Here is a 26,016-nt window from a genome sequence, read left to right on the forward strand (position 1 = left end):
ACAACCTTGACCTGTTTAAGTTAAAGATTTCTTCGTCCTTTCCGAAAATAGTCTCCGTCAGATTTTATTCTTAAATCCTTTCACTATAGTCACGACTCGTCAAATACTGATAAATACATTGTAGGAGTTCCGGCTCAAATTTTTCTTTGATCGAAAATTTTTTTTCAAACCAGTTTGGATTTTTAATTCACTTTATTTCGAATCACTGGCCACGATCTACGACGTAGACAAACAGAAAATATACAGGCTATAGAATTTTTAAACCAAGAAGAAATTTGAACCGCAACATATACCAGACATCCTTTACTCCGCAGACAGTCTACATTAAAATCAAAATATATGCAATATTTCTCGATGTCGCGATCGAGTTCAGGAAATGCGTTTGTAGAGTTTCTAAGACACTACAGTCAAGTTTGGTGAAACAAACATGTCCGTTACAATAAAATGCATGGTTTTCTTCAGTCTTGATACAATGGCAGCAATGATTTAAGGTTCTTACGTAAAGGAAGCAGACAAAGAAGCGAACCGAAGAAAAACGGCAAGTATTAACAAACAGTGAATAAAAATGAGTGCAAATATTATACTGTTGATGGATAAACTGACACTAACAATCAAGACATCATCAGGTATGCGAAAGAAAATCATCTCCTAATCGTATGGCCGGAAGGTGCCGTCTCTGTGAGCCATATTACATTCATTTGTTTCATTATTTTGTTCAATTAAAGACTGAATGAGTGATTAAATGGTTTCCCTCGGTTTCAAAGTCGTTCATTACCTCCGTAACACTTGAACAAATATAAATCTTATCCACATAGTTCTTTCCATAACCTTTCAATTCACTAAATCAACACAGAAAAACATACCAAACATGTTACTATCAGCCCTCGGATCATGCAATGAACGTAGAGTAATTCCAACACGATGTTACAATGTTACCCTTGGATTAGTCGTAAAACAAGTCAGTTGTGGAGCGACAGTGAGTAACTTTCTGCTCTATTTACCAGAGCAAGTAGCATTTAGCGCAAGAGAGCTGAAAAATGAGACAGACATAAAGCCTAGCGGATGGAGTATTAGTTTACAGGCTATAAAAAATTATGAGTTTGTCTTGATTTCACGCGCTACTGACGTCAGAATGAGAAATATGTCAAAAATGTACTTTTCATTAAATATATTATCACGTCTAAACATTGCTTCAAAGTACTAAGTGAGGATCTTAAAAACTTAGCAATTTTAAGGAAAATTGACTGCAAATCTACCGTTCCCACTAAACAGTCTATTGGAAGAGCTATCTCTAAAGATATAATAGGTCACGCATGACATCACGCCATCATAGCTTTGATTAATACCTGAGACATTTACATACGGGCTTCTCTGACGGTTAAAGCTGACACAAAATAATTCTGTGGCGTGTTTGAAAGGGTCTTTAGAACCAAAAAAGTCGACTTGGTCGCAATTTTTCGGTCGTTTCTGCATATTGTAAATCGCCACGAGTCAAACAGGTGTTGGACTAATGCCTAGAAGAATCATTGGGGCATAAAAGTGTAGAACTAACATGGATAACGAAAGATTCAGCCACATGTAAAATTTATCAGAGTCGGAATGTTGAAGGAGATGATCGGTGATCGGTCGGACTAACAGAGGAACATTTCAGCTTTTTAACACTCCAATTAACACATTACCTCCAAATGGTACTTTCAGAGCGGTCGAACTCGCAGCTTTGCCCGTAGGGTGTTTATGTTTACTAGCTTCTTTGCCCATGGTCTTGGGAGAATGTTCCTTGGCGGGCACTTGTTTATTATCCTTGATGTGATGATCTAAGGAATAAAATTAAAATCGTTGAGATACACTTTAGATTCTCTCTCGAGCAAGACCACCACTTCACAAACTTATTCACCTTCTGTAGAGCTACTGGTCACAATAACTTGTTGTGCGCGCTTTTATCACTATCGATGAACATATTTCTGTTTCGTTGGTATTTTTTGTCAGGCCGGGTCCGTAAAAGGGAAACACTCTGAACACTGTCACGCGATGTAATGCTATTTATCAGCGTTGTCAGTTAAATGCTGTTAATCCTTTCCTGATTTGTGTCTTGGAGGTATAAGGAACACTTTTGATTATTCACGAGAACTAATAAATGCAAAGTGAAGCATTATCAATGCTAATCATTATTCAAATACTATAATTTTTTTTCCGGCGCGCTCGACCGATTACGGAGTCACGGTGATATTGCAACCGAGATTACAAATTTACTTCACATTGACGCATTTCTCAACGAGCACGTACTGAGTTAACTGATACTGTCGTAAAAGAAAAAAAAAACGGTCTTTCGTGGAACAAAACTAGTCTTCACATTTTAGGCCCACAATGCAGAAACTCAATATGTCGAGTCATTCTCATTTTACAGAAAAGTTAAAATCGATTATCTTAAGATTTCCGCATTGTTGATATTGTACTCCACCTGGGAGTGAAAACATCACCAGAAGAAAAGTCCTTTTTAAATAATGGCTGGCTGTTTCATATAGTACATACCTCTGGTAGAAATTTTTCTTTTGCCTTGTGAGGGAGAGGCCGCAGAGGAAAGCGCACGCGGTTTATTCACAACTCCTCCATCCACCCTGTCTCCAGACACACCCTTACCATCATCCGGAGTTAACAACGAGCTGCTTCCCATCGGAAGTGATGGCTGCGAAGGCGACATTTTCTTCATATCAACGGAAGAATCGCCCTCTTTTTGTAGTGCCATTGGAGTTGATTCAAAAGCGCTCTGAGAATTAGGAGTCGTCAAATTCGATTCCATAATCATGGGAATTGAAACTTTGCGTGCCTCTACTGCTGCAGTGGGATCTTCAAGCGAGGAACTTGGTAGATAATTTTTGTTGACAGAAGGCGAGACAGGGATGCTTTCGCCGTTTTCATTGACCTGAAATGGGACGCAGACTGAAACAGAAGATGCCCAGGCATCTGATTGCTGCTCTGCTCTGGGGGACTGCTGTTGGCTTTGAACTTGAAAAGGTATGGAAACCTTAACTGAATCAACCACAGACTTTGCACTTGTAGAAGAACTGCTTGGGGCGATGTCCTTTATACTAGTGTATGATGGAGAAATTGAAACAACCAGGGCTTCCATGCCATTTGCTGGCCATGATAAGTGTTTAGGCGCAGAATGCCGTCGCTCACAAAGTGAATGGATGTTTTTTTCCATTCGATTTTCATCTGCTCTCTGTGGTGGCCATCTTGCTAGTATTTTACTCACTTTCGTGCTTCCATCTATATTATTTCGTCCCACTTGTTGATGGTTTGCCTTTTCTCCTTCATTAATGCTCGAAGAAAATTTACCCGGCGTGCTGATCGATCTTGTTACAGAAACTTTGTCAGAAGTGAGCCTATTGTGATCCAATGTTGCGAGCTGATAACTGGAATGTGTAGTATCTCCATGTCTTGGCGTCTGCGAGTTGCCGCTTCCCGTCGATTCCAGGTCGACAATCATTGACTCTGTGTCTGGCCACTTTGGCTCTTCCGAGAATGGCTTCGAGGTACTTACATTTCCTTTCTGGTCATCACGCTGGCCATCTGCTTTGTCGCCAAGGAGAAACTTCTCCTGAGTTTGTCGTTTTGTCAGCACTGATAAAATAGTGGATCGCGCTTTTTTCTTGAGGATGTTTCCATTATTTGGGAAAACTGATTGCTTTGAAGGGGCTGAAAAGGTAGAGGGAAAATGTGAGAAAACTTTTCATCGGAACAAATCATTTATTGAGTTGTTTTTTTACTCTCGTGTATGGAGAATATTGATTGAGTTTCGTAAAACTGAATCCAAGGGCCAATCAGAAGAGAGAATATACCTTTTGGAGCCAATAAAAACTGAAAGTAAATCAAAACCAAACTGCCGAAAACGCGGGAAAACGCGGGTGACCGACCAAGTAGTGATTGGTTTTAGTTTTGCATGATCTGATTAGTTGAAAGAATGACGCGAGTGTTTTTTTGGACCAATTACGAGAGGCAAAAACAAAGCAATCCCGCATTAAATTCGACTTCTCTATCTCATATTTAGGATTAAACTCTAACGAAATTTCTTAACTTTTAGAAATGTTTACGGTTTTGAAATTTTTAGTAGCTTGCTTGTTTATTTAGCTATTTAAATGTGTGGATACTTTCTGCGGCGTTTACGAATTTTCGTGCTGTCTTGGTATTTATTACCGGCGGAGTTCACTTATGGACATAACTGTCGTTCGGGAAGGTAAATCAATCATAAAAATCCACAGTTCTTATCCATAATTCTCCTTCCTGGGTTCTATCGATTTCTTTGTTTCTTAGTTAAGAGAGATTCTGATTTCTTTAATCACCTGTTATTTTTTCACCGCACGAGGTGAGGTGAAATATTACGAGACTTTTAAGCTATATTGGTTTGTACTTTTTGAGATTAGGGTTCATTTAACGTTCCGTCAGAACAATGATAATAATAGTAATAATGATAATAATAATAATAACAAGGGAGTTTATGTTCTCGGTAATAAATATGTCTTAGGTCCGACTCAGAGTCATTTTAGCTCGAGCCGCAAGGCAAGGTTTAAAGTGACTCTAGGAACATATTTATGTTAGCGAACATAAACTGTATTACTATTATTTTAACACTTTGGAGAGCATCAAGAAAATAAAAACTGGAGAGATAATTGTTACCACCATGCAAGCGGCTAAAAATGGTCCGCAATACCTGACAAAGTGATCCTTACCTTTCTCGGGCTTGGAATTAAACTGCGACTTGGTGAACATGGCAGCAAATCTTTAAGATTACTTGTTTACAGAGAAAGCTTTTCCTTGCGATAAAGAAGAACAGAAACAAGTTTCGTCAGTAAATAATTACCTACCAGCCTTTTTGCCTAACTAAACCTTGCAAATTATGGCTAAACGAAATCAAAACTGAATTTCATTCCTGCTTAACATGATTTCAGTTTCGCTGTTGACTAAAAACATTAAAATTGCCGGTCAAAACCATACCCCTGGAAGCTGTTTCTCACTGGAAATAGCGCTGGAAAGAAATAAGGTAATTTTCGATTGCCTTCATCTCCAACAAAACTGTAAAGCTCATAGGCTTAGCAGAAATACCCGGCCACTCATTTACATGTCATTAAATAAGGATAGCGTCTATTGTGTTATGCCTCATTCTTCAAAGCCTCCCGACACATGTAAATGATGTGGACGGGTATTCTGAAGTTGCTCCGAACCTTCTTCTTGAGTATGCAAACCAACGCGATTCACTACGTTGAGTATTCCTAAATTTGGCGATGTTAATTAATGTGCATTTTTAACCCTACGTAACTGGCTGTTTTGAGAGTATTCCTCTAAACTAAGGGCGCTCAAGCCGCGATACGCGCAGCGAAGGTGCTCGTCGCTTCGAAATTTTCTCTGTTCCATTTGTTTGACCGCTTCACTACTCCAAAATCCCACAAAATCGCTTGCAACGCAAGTTCGTCAGCGTGGGTGTCAATTGCGTAATTAGGCCGAATAACATAACACTCAAGTTAACACCTAAGCGCTTTAGTTTATCATCCACTTTAATTTTTTAGAAAAAAAAAATGGGTCGTGATTAAGAAGTCGAATGCTATAATTAATAGACTGAATACAAACTCTTAAGATTCTAATAATAGCGATAAACTCCGTTCAAATTTATCAAAATTCTCAAGGGACCCACAAAGGCTGGATCCAGGACTGAAAATATGTCTACCTGTGCAGTATCTTTGGAAAAAAAAACTCAATAAACAAATGATTTCTCTTCAGACCACACAATGAATATGAGCACATTGGAAAATATTGACAGACAAAAAGTCAATTATATCGCAAGTTGAATTTAATGAAGCACACTTTTTAACCGGTGAGGCAAGCAAGACCAAATGAACAGGCAAACAACTTGTTGACAATGGGCATAGCATCAAACGTAGTAAGATTAGTAAGTGTCGGCTAGGCGGACTTACCTTTAAATGGCTATAAATGGCTTCATAAATCACCTTTTATCAGCAGACCTGAGGAAGATTAGCGCTACTTCTAACAAGAAAAGACAGAACAAGGAACACTTACAAATTAATCTTTAAAATGACAGAGCGTACACAAATGAGCGCGTAGTAGGGAAATGTGGCGAGTTGAAATTCTGTGATGAAAACATTTATTGGAGAGCTTTTCAAGAAAATGACATTTGCACAAATGGCTGTTGACCACAACGTTCATCCAATTTTGCCATTTTGGTTACAAAATACACGTAAATGATTAGGCATCCTCTTAAAAGAGGCCGTTGCCTTCTCTTGTATACTTGGTGTGTTTGCATGATACATTATACCAACGATTGGTCGCAATCATGGAAATTTACTTTGCAACAATCAATTTAAGTTTGACAAGAATTGCAAAATTTGAATTGGTACTTAGAATTTCAGGATAACGTAAATAAACCGTGCTGCGACATTAAGTAAGATTCTCGGGCAGTTTGGGTCGCTTGAAATGTTTTGGTTGTTGACATCGACAAGTACAATGTACATAATTTCATGACTTGTTTCGTTCATAAACAGGACAGCTCATTTGCGTCTGACAGCATCTCTCCAATGAATCAAATGCGCCAAAATATCATCAAATATCGCTGAATGGATGGATAAATCATCAAAACTCGGCATCGAACGAATGATTCCGTTTCTTTCACCGCTCTATCGTGACCGTATAACTTCTACAGCAAAAATGAAAATGACCAGACAGTCGAAAAGATGAAGGATGTTGCATTATAGAAGAATCCAAGGACTTAGAGAGAAAATTACTCCCCAGATAACAGATATAAATGTCATACTGCAAGAAACTGTTGCGAGATAGCAGGATCAACAAAGCGTACAAGCCTGAACTTGGTTATAATATAAGATACATTTTCAAAGGATAACAATCTAAAACCAACCGCAATTGCAAGAAGAAGGTAAGTGAAAAGTGGTTACGTACCCCGGTGGTTGTTATACAGCTCAGGCACACCATCCAAACTGGAGATGTAACTTTTAGCGACGATCAATCGAAATCCACTCACGAGAAACCTGTTCAAGAGTGCGTCGGATTATGCTTCAGTGCCCTCGATTGCGAAAGTTTTTTGAATTTAAATGACCCTGGGGATTGTGCTTCTGTGCACTCCAAACAGAGGGCCTCAAATTGTTCAAAACCCCAGTTGGAAATTCTTGGCTATGCCATAAGCTGTCTGGCTCATTGTCAAAGGTTATTGCAATTTTGCACACAGCGGGTATCCCTTATGACATGGAATGAAAAGAATGCAATAATATACAGCCTCTCAATGATATTGTTCACCTGAAAGAAAAGCATGCATAACAGCCCAAAGTTTTCTGTCAAAACAAATTCAGTTAGGATCATTTCTACACACGAATGCAACGGTGACAAAGCTGAACACCATTCAATCATCAACATAAGCGAAGTGATTGCTGATGATTTGAATATTATTTTCTAGCAGATATCACTCCAGTGATTCGCTTTGAAATTTTGAAAAAGCACAAAAATCGCAAAATTTATTATCACAAAATCGATCATAATCAATTATTTCTCTCGGAAAAAGCCAGGGTTGATGAAACTGAGGTTGGTTCGCTTCTTCCCTCTAAACAAGGACGTTCTAGGTTTTGTAGAAAAAAGCGGATTATCTTTTACGAACAAAGTGGCGGAAATGAGGTAAATAAATCCTTTCAACACGTTAGCCGTGTGGATTGAAGAGCTCTCCGTTTGTGACCTTGCTTAACATGACAGGCTTGGTTTCCGCTGCTACCCAATTTACAAACATTACGATGAATTCATGTTAGAGTGCGGTCAAAAGGCGCTGACGGTTTTATTTTTAGTGGTTTTTATGCCCCCTGTGCTCCTAGATCTCGGTAACTGGGCTGAAAATTTCCTACATCAAACATACTTTGGCCGAGTAAAAATTGAATTTTTGAGTGCAGGATTTAAGAGAAATTGACATCATTCACAAGACACAGATATTACTTGTAAACGAACCTCTTCGCGGCCCAGCTGGATTAAGCATAACTCTTCCAAATCCTATCTCATTATTTTTCTTTTCATCCTCTCTTTCATCTTTTTATACCTCAGTTCCTTGATGGATCGGTACTATCTCAAATTTTTTGTTCATTTGCCTGATAAAGTACAAAATACACCCAATTATTTCTCAACGAGCGACTGTCCCTGCTGTCTGGAGATTTTCCCGTGAACTTGAGCATTTTCGCAATAAAGTGAGGACTAAAGCTACGACACTTGTTTTCCCTAAATAAGACAAAAAAAAAATGCATAGTATCATTTTGAATACTAATTGTGAGGTTCACGACATGTTGATTTGCATTGCAAATATATGTACTCTCATATGATATTCATATGCGTGAGGTCAGGCCGATCTTTGAACACACGTGGAGCTCAAAACTACACCAGCTTGCTTTAAATTACAGTTTTGGTTGGACAACCCATCGCCCATCGAGGCCATGGCCTTATTAACGGTTCTCACGGCTGACGGCTTAAACGTTGGTGATATTGGATATGGTTTTTTTTTGTGTGTGTGTGCAACTGTCCTCGCACGAGAGTTTTAATGAGTCAAGTTTTGAAGTGACAGACGTCTAGTCTTCCCCAAGCTTGTGTAAGTTATCCAGTTTCGTTCTTCTACACTTTGAAATAAGTTATCTCTAATTTGTTTGCTTTCCGCAGGCTTCGTCTTACTCTTCATATCGAATCTCTCCGCCCAGTCTGTCCGGAAGAGGAATCGCTTTCAGGCAACAGCTTATTAGATCTTTTGGGCAGCCTCAATATCTCCTTAGTAATTCTCCTTAATGTCTGTCATACAATTTTTTTATGATGTTGATTTGGAGAATTTAGCATTGGATCAACTGATAATTCCCTTATTGATATTTTTCTTTATTCCCATCACTTATCTGATTGATATTGTATTGATATCGTAAGGAGAAATTCTGCCTTGGTCACTCGTGAGAGTTCAGGGGTTAGTATTAAAGAACATCTATCGCAAAATCTGTTGCTCAGTGGTTTTTATGAGCACTGCAAACGAATTTAGGTATTTGAAGTATACTAGTTTAGTATTCATCGGCGAAAGGAATAAATGAAACAAAAATGGTGTTGTTTCAGAACTGCTTGAAGTGGGAACATCATTTAATGGGGGCTGTAATCCTAATAACATGAGGTAACTGATCGTTGTTAACAACACTTTGAATCAATATAACCAAAAATTAAATTAGGACCCGCCACTCTGTCCTTGATATGCTAAAATACCCCCCCCCCCCCCACTCCCCCGTCGCCTAGAAAGACGCCGCTTAAAATCTTTGTGTTGTTTACTCTGTAGGATGTCCATCGCCAACAAATATTTTGTCACAAATCTCTCGGCAGCAAGACTGTAACAGAAAGGGATTACAATGGATCACTGTCATAGAAAGATACAGTCAAAACTGGTCAGGTTATGTTTCCCACGTACTTTTTCTTTTGGGATTTGATAGTCGATTTAAGCTGGTAAAGCTGGTAGGTGCGTGGCCACACCTTTCCTTGTACGCAAGCGCTTCATACTCAAACTTAGATAGACATGCACTCAACACCTAAATCTACCTCATCACTCTAAGCAACATATGATAGTCTGCGGTATTTTCCTACACCAAGACAGTCCGGCTGCAAAACTCCTGACCAAAAATTACCTTTCAAATCGGCACTCTTAATCCTCGAAGTGACAACAATGCTTTTCATTCAATAATTTATTCTTGTGTTTTTCATTCACCATGTTCCCTCCAATGGCGTAGCTCCATTTTTCAGTACATAAACCACATAAAACTCATAATTCCTCTCTTCGCTCTGACGAAGGGCCAACGCTCGAAAGGTCAGCTCGAAAAACTTTTTTGGAGGCCAATTTATAATATCAACTTAGTTAATGAAGCCAAATTATTATCTCGTGATACTCCCCCCCCCCCTCACCGAAGCAGCACCACAGTTTACCCCCTTATTTTTGTTTGAGATTGGCCCAACGCAGAAATGTTCGTAACAAACAATTAAACTTAAAAGTCTCAGTCTTTGTGTATTAGGTGTGTTTGCATGGTTCATTCCGCCACGGATTTGTCGCAATCATGGAAATTTACTTTGCAACAACCAATTTAAGTTTGACAAGAATTGCAAAATTTGAATTGGTACTTAGAATTTCGGGATAACGTAAATAAACCGTGCTGCAATCTAAAGAAAGAGATTCTCACGCAGTTTGGGTTGCTTGAAATGTTTTAGTTCTAGACATCGACAGGTACAATGTGCACAATTTCATAACTTGTTTTGTTCATCCAGACTAGGAATGTAGGTGCGACATTCTGTAGGTGCGCGTTTGTCGTGATAGTTTACACCTTTTCTGTTTATAACATTCTTTTACATTAGAACAGATAACGCTCTCAAGAAAAAAAGCTCGATTTATTTCTACGAATAGCATATAAGATGAAGTTCCAAGCCTGTTAGTTTTTTTAATTTTCTCTGATCTCTATCCACAGATTTCTTTAAAATCAGTTGGCAAATATGATTTTAGGGAAAGGAATTTTTTTTTCATTTGTTAGGGAACGCTTCTTTGAATCCACTTCGCGGAATTTTTTAAAATCAGTTTTCAGAATGTTCTTCTTTTCTTTTCAGAACAAATATCTATAAAAAGAGAAACTTCAATCGAGTTACTATATGATTCATAAAAGGTGAAAAACAGGAACAGTTCTTTCTTAACGTCACCAAAGAACGATATTTGATACATTTTAGTTCTCGATAGAGATACAAAATATTTTTTGAATAATTTACACGCAACGGTTTTCATCAAGAGTAATCATTACGAGCCACCTTAAAATTATAACTCAGAAGAAACATGATCTTATCGTCATTCTGCGAATATCGATCTAAGTGTCATTAAAGCCAAAAATCACTTTTATAAAAGCCATTAGGAATAAAGGAAAATATCACCGCGTAATTATGACAGCCAATAAGAGTAAAGAAAAATATCACCGCGTAGTTAGAACAGCCAATAAGAGTAAAGGAAAATATCACCGCGTGATTATGACAGCCAATAAGAGTAAAGGAAAATATCACCGCGCAATACGAACAGCGAACAAGAGTAAAGGAAAATATCACCGCCTTAATTATAATAGCCAACAAGTGAAGAGGAAAACATCACAAGAAGCCGATTAGTACTCTATGTTAAGACAAACAATCCGTAAGAAGCGCGGGAAAACACAGGTGACCAAGTCGTGCTGAGTTTCAGTTTGGAATCTAATTGGTCGAGAGGATGGTGTGAGTTTAGAGATGTAGATCAAAACCCCAGGTAATCCCAGATAACTGGAGATGCTCAATTACAAGCCATTACTTGTTTCTTAACCAGTAAAGCTAGGTGCTTTTTGGAATCCACTTCGACAAGGCAAAAACCTCTTAAGAATAGGGGTACTAAGAAAAATTACAGAGGTACGGAGCCCAGTTGGTGTCATTTAGTATTTCTCATCGACTTTATCTTTCATCACCTTAGCTTCAATTTCACTTTTCGTGCACAAGTTATGACTTTTACCAGCAAGACTTTTTACTGGTCGGCAGAATAAGAAGTGCGCACGCATCTCGGAATACCAGGACGAAGGACGAAGTGGATGTGATAGTATTTACATACTTTAGCCTCAGTTCTTTAGCCTCAGTTCTTTAGCCCAGTCAGTCTATTCACATTTTTCCCCTCTTTTATTTTTTTCATTTTTATTCATTCTTATTCATTTGAAAGTTGCAAAAGAAGAGGCTAGTTCCCAACACCATTCACCAGTTTTTAATTACTGGTTTTTAAATGCTATATCTTTTTAACGAAGAGTCATGTTACGAGTGTGTTTTATCTTGCGTTCACCTTCGCGTTCGAGACACTCGGAAAAGTAATTTAGCCAGGAGTGCGTCGTAACCAACCTCGTTCCAAAGGCCTTTTTCCTTAATTGGGGGCCCTGGGAACGAGGTTGCGTCATAACAGTTCCGCACATTTTTTGATACATAACAGTCACTTTTGGTTGGTAGATAGGTCATCTGCTTATCATTGATTCCCTACGGTTAAATAGAAGTTGTTTGTCTGTAATTCAACAGTGCCTACAAATGTTTACCTTAAGATTGAATTTCACTCTATCCAAATTTTATGGGCAGTAGGTATTTCAGTCAATAGGAACAGATTTAAAGAAGACAATGAACCAATCATGCAGATGTGGACGTGCGAGTCAGTCATGTCTGAATTCATTACTTTTTTTTTATATTGATAAGTCAGTAAACTGTCACAGAGCAGAGCTTAATTCATGTAAATGCAAATATTTATCCACAACTGAAAACTGCGTCATTTTGTAATGATATTCCATCACTCCGCTCTTCTGCCGTTCCTTCATCGTTTTGATTTAAATTACGCTTCGGTGGGCGCCACTGTTAAGTTTTTTTGAGATTTTTATCGTCATGGCAAGAACTGAACATATTATGCCTTCGGATCTACATAATGCACTGATTTAAAAGGTAAAAAGCTTGCTCTTCAAAGAAATTATATCCCCTCTGAGTTTCACGATGCGCCGATCACACCACCAGAATTTTGTTTTTAATCACACACAAATCTGAAATAACTGTGAAATGTTTATTGTCTTCTGCTGTCTTTTTTAGTGTCACGGCCAGAACTGAAAACATAATGAGGTAGTAGCTTTTAAGCCTGAAATCATTAAAGGAGAGAACTCAAGTGTGCATCGCGTGCAAATGTCGAACTAAAAAGAGACTCCGAAAAAAACAAAACAATAAGCAGCATCGGGAAATTAAGTGAGGATGGAATTCTATTTTTACCTATTTCACTCACTCACTCGTTCTCGTACCATAGTGGCTTCGCCTCCTATTACATAGGAGGCAGTTGGGACAATAAGAACAAGGATTCTAACATAATGTGTTCGTGGCTATAACCCAGAAATCACAAAAGGAGAGAACTGAACTGTGTATCGAGTGCGAATGTCGAGCTACTTAAATACTCCGAGCAAACATCATGTCAAAATTGGGTCATCTCGACAACGTATGTGGCTTCGTCTCCTAGCAACAAAAGGTAAAAAAAACGTGCCGAAAAAGTCGAAAATTGAAGGTATTCGAAAGAGAAACTGAGGCGGTGAAAATAAATTTGATGACAAATATTAGATGGCACTAGCTGGGCTCCATACAGAAGATCATCTTTGATTTAATCTCGGAAAATATTTCGGCCCTAGTGCGACAAACTGAATAGCACAAGGATTCATAATGATTGTGTTAGCGATAGAAAAGAGACAATCCAAGCCTTTCACAGCACTTTTATCAATTGATTTTTGTAAAACCAAAAGCAATGTAATTAAAAATGTAAGATTGGTGGAAATATTACATGATGGGAACTCAAAGTGAAAACATGGATTGCTTAAAGCGCGAGAGAACGCTAGTGTCCGAGTGACTTGAATTCGATTGGTGGAGAGAGTAGCGTAAGTTTTCTGGGCCAATCAGAAAGTGAAGTGAAGGAAATCCAACGCAAAATGCATAAGATATCTTGCGACACTCACTTGAAAATGGCCCTGAAAGCGTCCTGTCTTGAATTACTGAGTTCACTGCGAAATATAGCTCTGACGAAGGTTGAGAGAATTTAAGAGGTAGCTACTTTGACTTAACTGCTAAATTTGTACATACGTCAGATACAACCTACCTGAACCTGGTGTATATATAATCTTTTGGAATTCTGGGAAAGAATAGCTTTAAAGAGGTCAAGAGTTGGTTTGGATTTCTGGAGATTTTACCTGCTCCAACATGAAAATTTTTTGTCGATGGATGCATAATTAATCAGCGATTACTTCAGTTCAAAGTATACTCAGCCTTTTTGACTAAATCGTTTCTTTTTTCTTACAGGTGCGAAACTTGATCTCAGAAGATTAGAGAAAATGACGATATTAAGCGATAAATGAATTTACTGAGTGAAATAAAGTTTCTGAAACGTCCCATTTAGATACATCCGTCGATCGTCGTCCAAGAAAGCGATTTTGCGAGAAGTTATTAATAGCAAGTTTGTGCGTTCAAAAGGGCAGCTCGTAGTCACGAAAGAAAAAAAACTAAGTCTTTTGGTGAAATGTTTTCTTTGGACAACTTTGGGGCTAAAATAAGTCTTCCTGTGGTAAAAACCCCGTCTATACAAACAGAATCTGGGTTCTTGATCTGCGTCCAGTGTTGATTCAAGTCTTTTGGCGGAAAAAATCTTGCACCGCGAAAACGATTTTCTCCCATTCAAAAGTCCAAGTATGAATTGTTTTAAACACTAAACGCTTTCTAAATCTGCAGAATTTTTTTCCTCTCGGCAACACTCCATACGCAAAAAAAAGTAAAAGAGAGCCTATATTTTGACTTGTTACCAGGCCCTTTTAAAAGCGCGAATTTTTTGTATGTTTGTCCACTCATTGAAAGACAATGAAGAGGAGGAAAAGACAATATAGTGTTATTAATGCTTTTATTTGTTTTATTTCATTATACTAATTTCCGCAACAAGTGGAAGCGTTTACAATATTCGACAAGCATGATAAAACATGGTACAAACGCAATGAACTGAATAAGTCTGACAGGCGGGAAAATAAGATATTAAGATATATACAAGGCTAAAAGATTAAGAAAAAATTATTAAAATGTTTAAACCAAACGTTTTCGGCTGTTTGTCATTAAAAAGGGAAGACAAATTTGTTGTTAAACAAGTTTTATCATGAAAATTAGTATAAACTATTGGTGTTCTTCGAAAAGAAAAAAAACACTAAGTCAAAATACGAGCAAAAATTGACTAAATGAGAAAAAACTACAAACTGATTGTAAGTAGTGGACTTGAGTATATGGAATCCTTTGTAATGCGAGGTTATCGCGCCAAAAAAGTTAAAACATACTTTCATAGCATAATCTTTTACACGTTCTCGTATCAGCTGTGATATCGACCTAGAATTGAAGCTACTCTTTTGGGCAGAAGATATCCAAATCATCAACTAAATCTGCTCGTGATGTCCTTAACGTTTGTATCTTGCAATTAGACTTGAATTTTATTCAAGGTTAGACAATCTTTTCCTGCCGAACTTGATTTGAAAGATTTGTTCCTTTTTAGAAACCAAAATTGTGAACTATTTTCCAAGAAATGTTTTGCTCTAAACAACGAAAAACTATTTCGTGGCGTGATTATGTTACAGTGTTACAGATTTTACCTCTGAGTTCGATTATCAACTGTCTATTTTTCAACATCTGAATTTTCATCACGAATGATTTCAATCTCGTCCTCAGTCTTTCACCATGTTAGCGGTCCGCGTCAGCCAAGGCCGATGAGACAACTGCAAAAGAAAACAACCAAGCATGTCAAACATATCGATGAAATTAAATTTGCTTAAAGAATGATTATACGAAATGAAGCACATTTCATTTTGACCCTCTTGTTTTATTGTTAAGAATTTGATCATAAATATTAGAAGAATAAAACTACGGCGTTTCGAAGTCATCTCGACCCCATTATCAAGTAGGGGTGTTAGTTGTAGTTTCGAGATTAACTGCAAACAAAGGTGATAGAGTACATTCGAGTGATAAGTGTTTCGTTTTCATTGGTGTTTGACGTGTCAGTGCGTGCGGTATATGTTTAAATAAATACTTTTGCACGTATTGAGTCCGATTGCGTGTTTAACTTCGGTTTCCGTTCACGAATAAATAGCATTTCCTGAATAAGACACGACTCATTACAAGGGTTTGTTAGAATTCCGATCATTCTTTGTTGGTATCGAGAGTCCGTGTAAATAGAAAGAAAGTCTTAAAATGCGATCGAACAGATCATAATAAACTTTTTCGTTTTAATAAAGAGGTGTAAATATTTACCCTTAGTTAGAGCATATTTTTTAAGGTTCGCTACCATAATTCTAATTGCTTTAAAGCTTTTATAGGTTAACCCAACTTCCTCATTAAAGTCGATTAATTAGCGTAAACGGGGCCTAGTTTATATCCAAGATTTTGCTTAAATATAAAATGTTTGTTGTCAGATACTTTTTGTTATCCTCCTCTCACGTAACATATTTATTTCTGTCAAGGTAATTTGGTCTTATCAGCTAAATTGAAATTGTAAATTGGCCACCTTAAAGAGTTGAAGAGCTGAAGGATGCGGCCTGTTGGGAATACTAAACGAATTTTACAACCCCTCTTTAAAATCGATTTCGCGAGGGAAATATTTTCATCCTCATACTTTTTTAAAAGAAGCCTTAGTTCCGAAGATAACTTAACGCGTTCGCCATTTTTTCTCTTTTAGGAGAGAGCAGTATGCGTAACGAGCATGTGTTAAATGGAAATCTTTCCAAAAATTCCTCGTTGCTTAAAGCTTGTTACATAAAATTTCACTGGAAGCTTTCAATTGACATTTGTAAGCGTAACCATTCTTCAGCTGGATATTTCGGTTTGACTGATCGCCGCGAATTTTGTCCTTTATTGGAGTAGCAGCCACATGTGCACATTATGAGCCTGTTTTGAATAACATGAATTGTTCATCTCACCTTGTTATGTGTTTTCTTGAATAGTTTCATTTCTGTAAATTTTTATACTTTATTTAAATCTTTGTCCATCGCAGTTCGTCTGCAAGAATAAAAATTTATTATTAGTAATCACGGAAAGATTCCCATGTAACCCCATACATTAATTATGCATTCCATTTCATAAAGACTAAATATAAAGGTTTCTTTGCAACACTCTGTGTATAATCATAGTTATAGTTCACCACTAAATTTTCTCCGGTTCTTATTGATTTAAGTCGATCACGTGACGCGATAGTGTTTATCCGTGCAGAGACACTTTCAGCCCATAGTGCCCGCCCGCGGAAAATACCCGGATGGATAGTGCCCGTCCGCGGTAAATACCTGGATTGATAGTACTCATCCGTGAAGAGTTTTGAATAGTTTGACGGCCGCGAAGTTAGGCAGATCGGAAAAACAGTGACTTTTCAATTCTGACAGGTATAACGTATTATTTAGCCAATGTACGGTTGCGAATTATTGACATTTGTGACAAGCTGTAGGCACGGAAGAAAAATTAGTGGTGAACAATAAAAACAATAGAGTGTTTATGTCTCAGAACTATCGGTCTGATAGTTGCCCCTTGGAAATTTGATGTTCTTAAAACTAGCATATTTGTTTTATGAACATCAAATTTCCGCGGGGCAACTATCAGCCGATAGTTCCTCGACAGAAACACTCTATTGTTTAATTAGTATGATTATACTAACTATGGTATAATCAATGTAGGGGGTTATATGAAAATCTTTCCGTAATTACTTCTCGTGACTCATTTAACATCGAGAACAAAAATGTCCAGCTAACCGTGAACAGTTTTTAAATTTCCTGCCAGTTGCAGCCCCATTAATTCTGAATGCCTTAAACACCTTTCCAGCGACTATGCATCTCAATCTGACAAGTTTCAACTCGCTTTGAATTCATAGTGAGGAAAAGAATTCTCCTCTTCTCTGAACCTCTTCTCGAATTCAGCGGACTGATTATGGAATTATTTTCGACAACAGCTTGTCCCTGATTCGATTCGAGAGCAATCCTGTCTTGTTTCTCAAACGGCAACTTAAAAATATTTTCAACTTAATGGGCTCATCCTCGGTGTAAAAACCTGTGAAGCTCACGAGTGACGTAAAAGAAAGACAACAAAACATTATAAGCAGTAGCGTACAGCAAAACAATACCTCATGAAACAAAGAAAACCTCGTCAGGTTTTTACACCGAGGATGACCCACTTAATGAGGTGCAGCGGTATAGTGTAACTTAAAATTTTAACTCTTTCTGTATCTTACCTTTTCTTGACCTCTATCCCTTGTTATAACAAACTCAGTTATGTACAACTCTCTGCTGTTTTCGGTCCCATTTGCACGACAACCTTGATTGGTTGAAGATTCTTCTTGGTTATTCCAGTGAAGGTGATACAGCTCAAACCACGAGGAACTGTAAAATGTAAATGACTTGCGAGCAGGACACGTGCAAATGTAGCCTCTCGGGTAAACCTTGACAATAAGGCTGATAAGGGGTGTCAGGCTGTTAAAATTTAATTTTTATTAACTACTAATGTGATCTTTATAATGAACATTTTTGAGGGAGAGAGAAGTAAAAGGCTTTCAGAGAAAGAAAGGTGCAGTTAGGGAAAAAATGAAGCAGAGAGGTGTTGTCAGACGAGGATGTGTAGGAAGCAGTGTACTTTCAAGGAGGGGGAGGGGGCCGGGAATTTTTTATGTTGTGGGGGGGGGGGAAGGTGCATATTTTGATTCAGAAAAGACATAATTATCATTTTTTGTATCACAGCCCAAATAAGCTTGGATGTATTGCAAGATAGGTAAATGTTTAATACCAGTATTTCATATTGTGCTGTAACATGCGAAAATGTCGTCACATTCAATTTTAATGGTGTACAGCAAACTTGTTCCATTATGTCCAAAGTATGATTTTCACAAGTATGTATATTATTTTCTAAGGGCAATTTGACTGTGAAACTCAGAAAACTGTGACCAATTAATCTTGATCCTCACAAGTCAATTGAGTACTGATCGATCAGAATAAAGTTCACCTAGCCGTGGGCGAGGGCGAGTTGGCGTACGCGAGTTCGTCCGTCGGCGACTTGACTGTTATTCACCTGGCCCCTGGTCTACGAACAGGCCTTCATTGTTAGCATTTCGGTACGTGCGTTTCTCTGCCTGCGGGACAGTATGAGGCCTTCTACAACGTGAGCCCGCGAGAGGTCTGCTAGGTTTCCAGCACTATTAACATTATTAGTGCCAGACCCCCAGAAAACCTCTCCCCGACTCGTTTCGAATCTTCCCACGGGTGAGAAACGCGCTTCCCACTAGCTAGAGTACACCAGACATGCGCAAACCTCGGAACCGCAGACTAATTTCTGTTGCCGTTTGCAGTTTAGTTTTCAGATACCCTTTGTTGGTGTTCACAGTTTTATAAGTTTTTCAATAAATCATTCAGATTATACACCCGTACAGTCCAGTGGCCCTACTTCATAACCACAACAATCACTACGATCTTAGTAACCAGGCTTTGCTGCTATCTCAGCAGGTTCACACCACAAGTATATCAGTTTAAAAATACAAGTAAAGACATTTTTTATCGTATGGTGGACACAACTTACTGAGTGAGTGAGTTACCATTTGATGTCATTGCAATAAAGATTCCATAAGTGATTCAAATAATATTTCAGTTGAAAAATTATGAGGTGGTGTATTCTAGTTGTTGTCATCTCCACCGTGATCTTGATCTTTGTAACAATTTAGTGAGAAAAATGTTCCAACTGATCTGTAAACCTGAATTTGCTTTGTTTCAATCTTGACAACGTTGTCATTGTTCTGAAAATTGTTCTTGTATGCCAATGCGATGAAGCGATTTGAATCATTCACAAGAGGACTTGTTATGTATTCATCTAGCTACAAGAAAGAGTAAAGAACAGAAAATTAGCCTGAACGATGTGCATGGTGGGAATATCCTTCGCTATCATCTAGACCTTCAGTTTCACGCTCAATCTGTCTTTATTATTAGAGAGTTTTAGCCAGCGTTTACGTGAAACGTGAACGGCAAGAGTGACCACGTGACCTTGTTTTTCCGCCTCTTTTTTCACGTTTGCCGGTGGCGCTTTGCCGTCTCCACGTGAAAGTAACCTGATTTGCGTTTGCCGTGTATCTATGATTTTCTTCACTTTTTCCTCTCACAGAGTAGAAGTTATTGCCGGAAAAGGGCACCAAAACTATTCCTTGTAAGTCATAGAGGACGCTTTAAAATCCACTATGACGTGAGGTCACGTGAAGTCAAAGCAGCAAGGTTCATGGTATTTTACTAACCCTAACCCTAAGCTGACGTTTGTTGTTTCACATAAACGCGGTGCTAGATCACTCTGTTACCAGACCCAAAAGCTCCCTTGGGTTTTTCTCTCCGTCGCTAATACCGCACCGTTTACCGTCATGCTCCGCTTTACTCACTGAATGCCTAGAACAGTCTAAAAAATCTTCTTCACATCCGTTAAAATTTGATTAAGGGTGCTGCCATTTTGAATGCAAGTCACTAACCTGGCTGCAAAAATATGACATTCTAGAATTCAACTTAAAGGTGAGACCAAATACACGGAGCTCACAAAAAGCACCTGGTTTTTGTTATTTTTATAAGCCTCTATGTTTTCACGGAGTTTTCATTTCTCTTATGTGTGCCTTTGCACATTCTTTGTGAAACTGTATCAGACTTGAAATTTTGCACCCCATGGCAAATGAAACAGTTGTTCGTTTAAACTCGATACCTTGACCGTTAACACGGTGTCATGAGTGGTGCGAGAGAATAAGCTGCAATAAGCCACAGCAACTGTTTTACATAATGCAATTACCTCCATCCATTGGGCATCAGCAATTTCTTTTGCATCCATCGTTATCTCGTGAGTTAAAGGTTTCAGGAGACAGATGAAGTAGATATCTGAACAACCAAAACGGAAGTTGATCATGTGACGAAAACAGACGAGAGAAATGAAAGTGGTCTGAACCCCAGTTTCTTCCAACACTTCCCTCTTAACAGCTTCAACAATATCTTCACCTGAAGAAAGCAATAAACATGCCAGTCTTACAGATTGTCACTTAAATTAACAATTACCTTACTGTAGAGACCAGCTGCAGATCAAATAGATTTGTTTTTACTTGATAAAAAAGCAAAAAACTGTTAATGGTGACATCACGTTTGTCTTCCAGTAGGTCATTCTTAAAAACCAATGAAAATGTGTGCACTATTCAACTTATTGTGTGAAGAGAAATACGACTTGCTTCATTCTACTTAAACCAAATACATAACCAGCTTTTCGGTGGAAGAACTAAAAATGATGGAAAATTCAGTAATTGATTCCTAACTCCTGTGGTACAGAATTTTCACCATCAATGTGGAATCAAAATGCTCAAAAAAGCTCTTACTTTTTGAATAAGAATTTACACAGAATTTTATTGTGAGCTATTGATGCAGTCTTTCTTTACATTTTATAGAAAGTGGATAGTTATGGTCAATAATTACTTCTATCCACCATGCCTCCAGGAAGTTTCCAATGCTTTTTTCTATTGTACCTCTCACAAACAGCTAATACTTGGTTCTTTTCATTGATCACAAGCCCACCAGCTCCTAAACATCAACAACATAGCATAATAATAATAATAATAATAATAATTTAATATTTATATTGTGAAAATTAACATGCGGATATGATCAAATGTGCATCACAACACTTTTTGGGGGACTTTGGCCGGACTGCATCAGCAGTTTACAAACATTCGAAGGAAACTTATTTGAAGATGCCCCCTCCCCCCCAATTCCCAGTAAACGGGCCAGACCACATCACAGTAATCTCGTGAGTGGGTTCTTTAACGTCCCCTGCCTAACCAAATTAACTAATTAATAAATGCAGGAGACGGGGCCTACGGTTTATTTGTCCTTATCCGAGAAAGGTAGCGCATTCTCCTCAGTTATTTTAAGACCTTGAGTGTTGGTCTGGCTGGGGCTTGAACCATTGACCTTGAGCTCCCGCACAACAGTCCAGTGCTCTAACCATTGAGCTAATCAGGAGGCGGCAGTGTAATAACCTTTCACCCATCCACTGTGTCTGATTGACAACAAAACATTTAACTTTGAAGTATAATATAGACTGTCTGCCATTTCAGAGCAATTTTAAATATGTCACGATAAATATTTGAGTCAGCTCTCCTTTCACCCTTTCAGTTCCAAGATTTGAGAGGTCATTCTCCCAACAAATGACCACATATTGTTTCAGTGGCCAGTACTGAGAATTTAGTGTTGGATCAAGGCAATATCCCTTGGTTGATAATTTTCTTACCTCATGTTACCTACCTGGTTGAAAATATATTAAAAAATTTTATGGAGAATTAATTCATTGATCACTCCTAGAGATGAAAGTATTAACCAGACACCTTCCTGACTGGCACCAACATTGTCCTTAGAGTTAAGGTGTTGGAAAGTTATTGTATTGATCAGACTGTAGCAAGAAAAGTCAATTGTCTCTCTTTTGCATGACCCTTAGATACCAGTAATATTACAGAGTGATGTGCTTTTTGCAAAATGTAGGGCAAAAATTTCCCACTGACTGGGTTTGGTCTTTCTCGTTGTCTCATGAAGGTCTAGATTAGAACATCACTGACAAACTTCTCATGGACAAATAACACAATTTGTGCTATGAATAAACAAAAAAGAGAATAAAACATACCAAGATAGCTTGTGGCAAAGCTTGGTAGAGTGTTTGGTTCATCTTTGGGAAGCCAGTGAGTTAAAACAATGTAAGTTGGATAAGTATGGTGGAATTGGAAACCATGCTTGTAAAAAAAGAAAACAAACAAACAAAAAACTTATTATGTTTGAAATAATGTCACACTAAAAGCTATTAAGTTGGTTCGCAGTAGGTCAGGTTGAAAATTTTTCCTAACTTGCTCAGACACAGGCATTTCGAATTGGTGGCTCAAAGGTAAACTGAACGATATAAAATCCCGACGTTTCGGCGACTTCATGACGCCATTATCAAGGGTACAAATGAAAATAAAATTAACAAATGCGAGTTCAAGAGTTACAACTAATTTGCATAGGGGAGGTAGCTACACAAATACTTTAGCACGGATAGAATCTGTTTGCACGTTCAAACTCGGTGTTAATTGTTTGATGTAAAGCATCTCGTTGACAAGACAACGAGATGCTTTACATCAAACAATTAACACCGAGTTTGAAGGTGCAAACGGATTCTATCCGTGCTAAAGTATTTGTGTAGCTTCCTCCCCTATGCAAATTAGTTGTAACTCTTGAACTCACATTTGTTAATTTTATTTTCATTTGTACCCTTGATAATGGTGTCATGAAGTCGCCAAAACGTCGGGATTTTATATCCTTTGTTTTTACCTGTCTATGTATTACTAAATCTTTGTTAATATAAAGGTAAACTGGTTGGTAAATTACAAACCTGAGCCACCTGGCTCATTCTGCCAAAGCCAATCCCAGTTTCTGAAGAATGGAGAGGCTAGAAGTACTGCTGGTACTTCTGGATGCCTCAATGATCGTCTGCAGGTTACCTCTCCCCCACCCCTCCACCCATTTAATCAAGTTTACAAGCTTTGCATGCAGTTACCTTACTCAGTGATACTACACAACAAAACATTTAACAAGATGTATGTAATATTATATAGATATTTAACTTACCTTAACAGCAATAGGAATAAAAGTGGAATTCTCTATTGATATTCTAAGCCAAACTCCCCTAATACCAGACTGCTTGAATTTTTCCAGTGATGCTTAAATATAAGTTAAAAACCAATTGAAATCAATAATTAATTTACTGAACTAAAACAACTGCGCAGAAATAATGGACTTACAAGCAAGTTTTCTTTCAAAGTCCTCATTACTTTCACACTTCTCTGCATCTGTGTTGATTGTTATTCCACCAAAGCTACAAAAAAGGTGCAATAATAACACAAGTATATCACTTAATAAAATGTTACTAAAAATACGTTTCATTTTTCATGTAAAACTGTTTAATATGTACTTGTTAAATCGGTGGGGAAGGGAAGAAAAAATATTTGGCATGAAGTTGTCAAGATTGGATTAAGCACAGCAAGGTAGAGCTCCATAGCCTTGAGCCCATAATTTTCCTTGAATTTTTCTAGCTCCCACCTTGTCAGGCTTGGATAAGTATGGTGGAATTGGAAACCACTGGACCATAAAGCTTTTCCCAGCCCTGTTCGTGTCATAAGGTATAGGGCTTGTACATGGATTTTTTAATAGTTTAAAATAAAAGCACATGCTGGGTGGTATAAGGTAAGTCCTATATATATAGTAATACTTTTAGTTTGGTTTGCAATTTTTGGCAAAAGCTGTCCTGAGGTCTTCCTCTACTCTTCTATTCCAAACTGAAGGAGATTTGTATATCAGGGCTGCAAGATTGATCCATAACTTAAATCAATCTATACCTAAACACAAAGTGCTCAACAAGGCCAAATGGAACTCTTTATTTTATTTGTATAAGAAAAGAATGTCTTGTTTTGCTTACCAAGCCTACTATTAATAAACACCCACTAGTATCATAAAATTATTCTCTAAACACAGAACAAACTACAACCTAAAGTTTGAACTTCTTCATTCTAAATCTAAAGTACCCCACACTTTATTTGTTCATCCTGTTAGCATTGTTTGAAACTGTCTACTGACCTAGTTAAAATCAGAAGCAAGCCATCCATCTTTCACTAATCAGAGACTGTTGACCAAATTTCATTTGGTACTAAAGTAATTCAACAGCCACCAACAATAACACAAATGCCTTCAAAAATTTTTGATGTTAGCTTAAAATAATATTTGAAATTTCTTTCTTTTACTTTTCATTATTATTCTTGTTATACTATCTCAAAATTGTGATATTTACTTGTTATGTACTTTTGTATTTTTATACTGTTATATAGCAGGTCCACATCAGCACTTTGCTGCCACCTTACACCTTGCCTTATCAAATAAAGTATCTTTCATAGTTCAGTTTTATCTCTTGACTTAGGTAACCATCCGTCTAGAAAATCTAATCCTTACTTCAAATTTTAGATCTCACTGGTTCCTTACAATATATCCATTATCATGATTGGCTGTTTTGATAACTTTGGATGTAGTTGTGCATCACTTCATTGAAAGGGTTTCAATTATGTTTGGTCATCAAGACCCTAGACTTAGTCTTTTGTTGTTCGTTTAGTCTGTTTGTTTGTGTCCTTGACTTGAAAGAATAGAAGGGTGAAAATTTGCTGGGTATTCTGACGGTGCTCCAAGAATTTCCCCACGAACAGCAGCAGAAAAATGTTCTTCTGCCCGTGTAGCAGTCACACCACTTCTATGGGGGTCCTGTGCACCAATCATTTCATGGATCGCTCTGTGCATGGTCACCACTTGTTTCAGCCAATGAACAACAGCCCGTACTCCGTTCAATCAATCTCATAACTATTACTCACTGGGTATCATCTCGACAGATAAATGATTGAATTGCTTTTAAACTTTGTCGTTTGGTTGCGGTTTCAAGATTTAAAATACAGCGTTAAATACAGTCCCTGCTGCATGCGACCTTCACTAAAGTTATCTTAACTTACATATCTTTGATCCCTTTGAATTCATCTTTGTTGAACGATTCATTTGAAGAGGTATCTAAATAACCCTCGGCGTTCAACGCCACAGCCGAGCTCATTGCAAAGCAGACAGCAAATTTTCGGTCACCTCAGAGCTCACGACAGAGACAATACGGGTTATTTCTTCATTTAAGCTACACTATAGTGTCCTAAAACGAGTTTTATTCGTTTTTGCGAACAACAGATTTCAGAACAAACTAAGAATAAACACTCTCATTTGGGTTTGAAAAGTCGAGAAGACTGATTAGCAGAGTTATGCAACTGGAGTAAAGAATATCATTAACTTTTGATCATTAACTCCCTGAAACATTTCAAACAAAAAGCTTTTAGTACACTGGGCGACTCCCATTTCTGTAAATTATTTTTTTGGGACCCATTGAAATCCTTCTTTGCTCTACATATGCTTTTAATGCGCTCCGTTTGCCAACTTGACGCCGAGAACAACCTAAGAATTACTTAACAAATGCCCTCTTGATGGCTCAGCCTTACTGATACGTCCTAGAAGGATCAGTACCTTACGATGATGATACAACGGGAGCTTTCTACAATGTATCACCGAAATATCACGGGTTGTGAAGAGCGTTCCATTTCCTCATTAGTATGTTCTACGGGCTATAATCCTTCAAATTGCAACGGTCTCTCAAAACGTAAGAGTAATTTTTTCAAATAACTTTCCCTAAGATAGTTTCAATACCTTGTTTGTTTGTTTGTTTTTTTTTAAATTCTCCGTCTCAATTGCTTGTAAACATAGGAATCGGTAAAGAACCATGGTCAGTCTGATGGAGTTAGAGGGGTTAGAG

General features: G+C 37.8%; 2 protein-coding genes and 3 long non-coding RNA genes across 7 annotated transcripts in view; 2 read left to right on the forward strand and 3 right to left on the reverse strand.

Moving 5' to 3' along the window:
- The window catches only part of LOC111333018 (uncharacterized), a 15,673-nt gene extending 8,574 nt beyond the window's left edge, over window positions 1-7,099 (reverse strand). For both annotated transcript variants that reach the window (XM_022938530.2, XM_022938528.2), the window contains exons 1-5: window positions 6,964-7,099; window positions 5,967-6,036; window positions 4,728-4,811; window positions 2,530-3,696; window positions 1,680-1,814 (exon numbers count right to left, since the gene is read on the reverse strand). In XM_022938530.2, coding sequence (XP_022794265.2) covers window positions 1,680-1,814; window positions 2,530-3,696; window positions 4,728-4,767 — 1,342 coding nt within the window. In that variant the 5' untranslated portion in view covers window positions 4,768-4,811; window positions 5,967-6,036; window positions 6,964-7,099. The remainder of the gene's footprint in view (window positions 1-1,679; window positions 1,815-2,529; window positions 3,697-4,727; window positions 4,812-5,966; window positions 6,037-6,963) is intronic.
- Window positions 2,878-4,935, forward strand: LOC148717977 (uncharacterized). Its single transcript, XR_015994901.1, has 2 exons — window positions 2,878-3,012; window positions 3,364-4,935. It is a non-coding gene; the product is annotated as an uncharacterized LOC148717977 (long non-coding RNA).
- Window positions 5,852-14,772, forward strand: LOC148717978 (uncharacterized). 2 transcript variants are annotated; one of them, XR_015994899.1, is made up of 4 exons: window positions 5,852-5,941; window positions 6,552-8,638; window positions 9,353-9,529; window positions 13,909-14,772. It is a non-coding gene; the product is annotated as an uncharacterized LOC148717978 (long non-coding RNA). The 2 variants fall into 2 exon arrangements; XR_015994898.1 differs by lacking the exon at window positions 5,852-5,941 and having other exon boundaries at window positions 7,441-8,638; window positions 9,353-9,516; window positions 13,909-14,689.
- Window positions 14,773-14,852: 80 nt separating this feature from the next.
- On the reverse strand, window positions 14,853-18,012 carry LOC148717979 (uncharacterized). The gene is made up of 3 exons (XR_015994902.1): window positions 17,846-18,012; window positions 16,551-16,629; window positions 14,853-15,353 (listed from the first exon to the last, which is right to left on the reverse strand). It is a non-coding gene; the product is annotated as an uncharacterized LOC148717979 (long non-coding RNA).
- Window positions 18,013-18,367: 355 nt separating this feature from the next.
- On the reverse strand, window positions 18,368-25,338 carry LOC111333000 (uncharacterized). The gene is made up of 7 exons (XM_088743851.1): window positions 25,181-25,338; window positions 23,435-23,508; window positions 23,262-23,353; window positions 22,285-22,390; window positions 21,084-21,188; window positions 20,416-20,618; window positions 18,368-19,471 (listed from the first exon to the last, which is right to left on the reverse strand). The coding sequence occupies exons 1-7, from the start codon at window positions 25,273-25,275 to the stop codon at window positions 19,274-19,276; spliced, it is 873 nt and encodes a 290-aa protein (XP_088599977.1). The 5' UTR covers window positions 25,276-25,338; the 3' UTR covers window positions 18,368-19,273.
- Window positions 25,339-26,016: the final 678 nt, after the last annotated feature.

Source organism: Stylophora pistillata, chromosome 13 (assembly GCF_964205215.1).
Source record: "Stylophora pistillata chromosome 13, jaStyPist1.2, whole genome shotgun sequence".
In the NCBI taxonomy this organism is placed as follows: Eukaryota; Metazoa; Cnidaria; class Anthozoa; order Scleractinia; family Pocilloporidae; genus Stylophora; species Stylophora pistillata.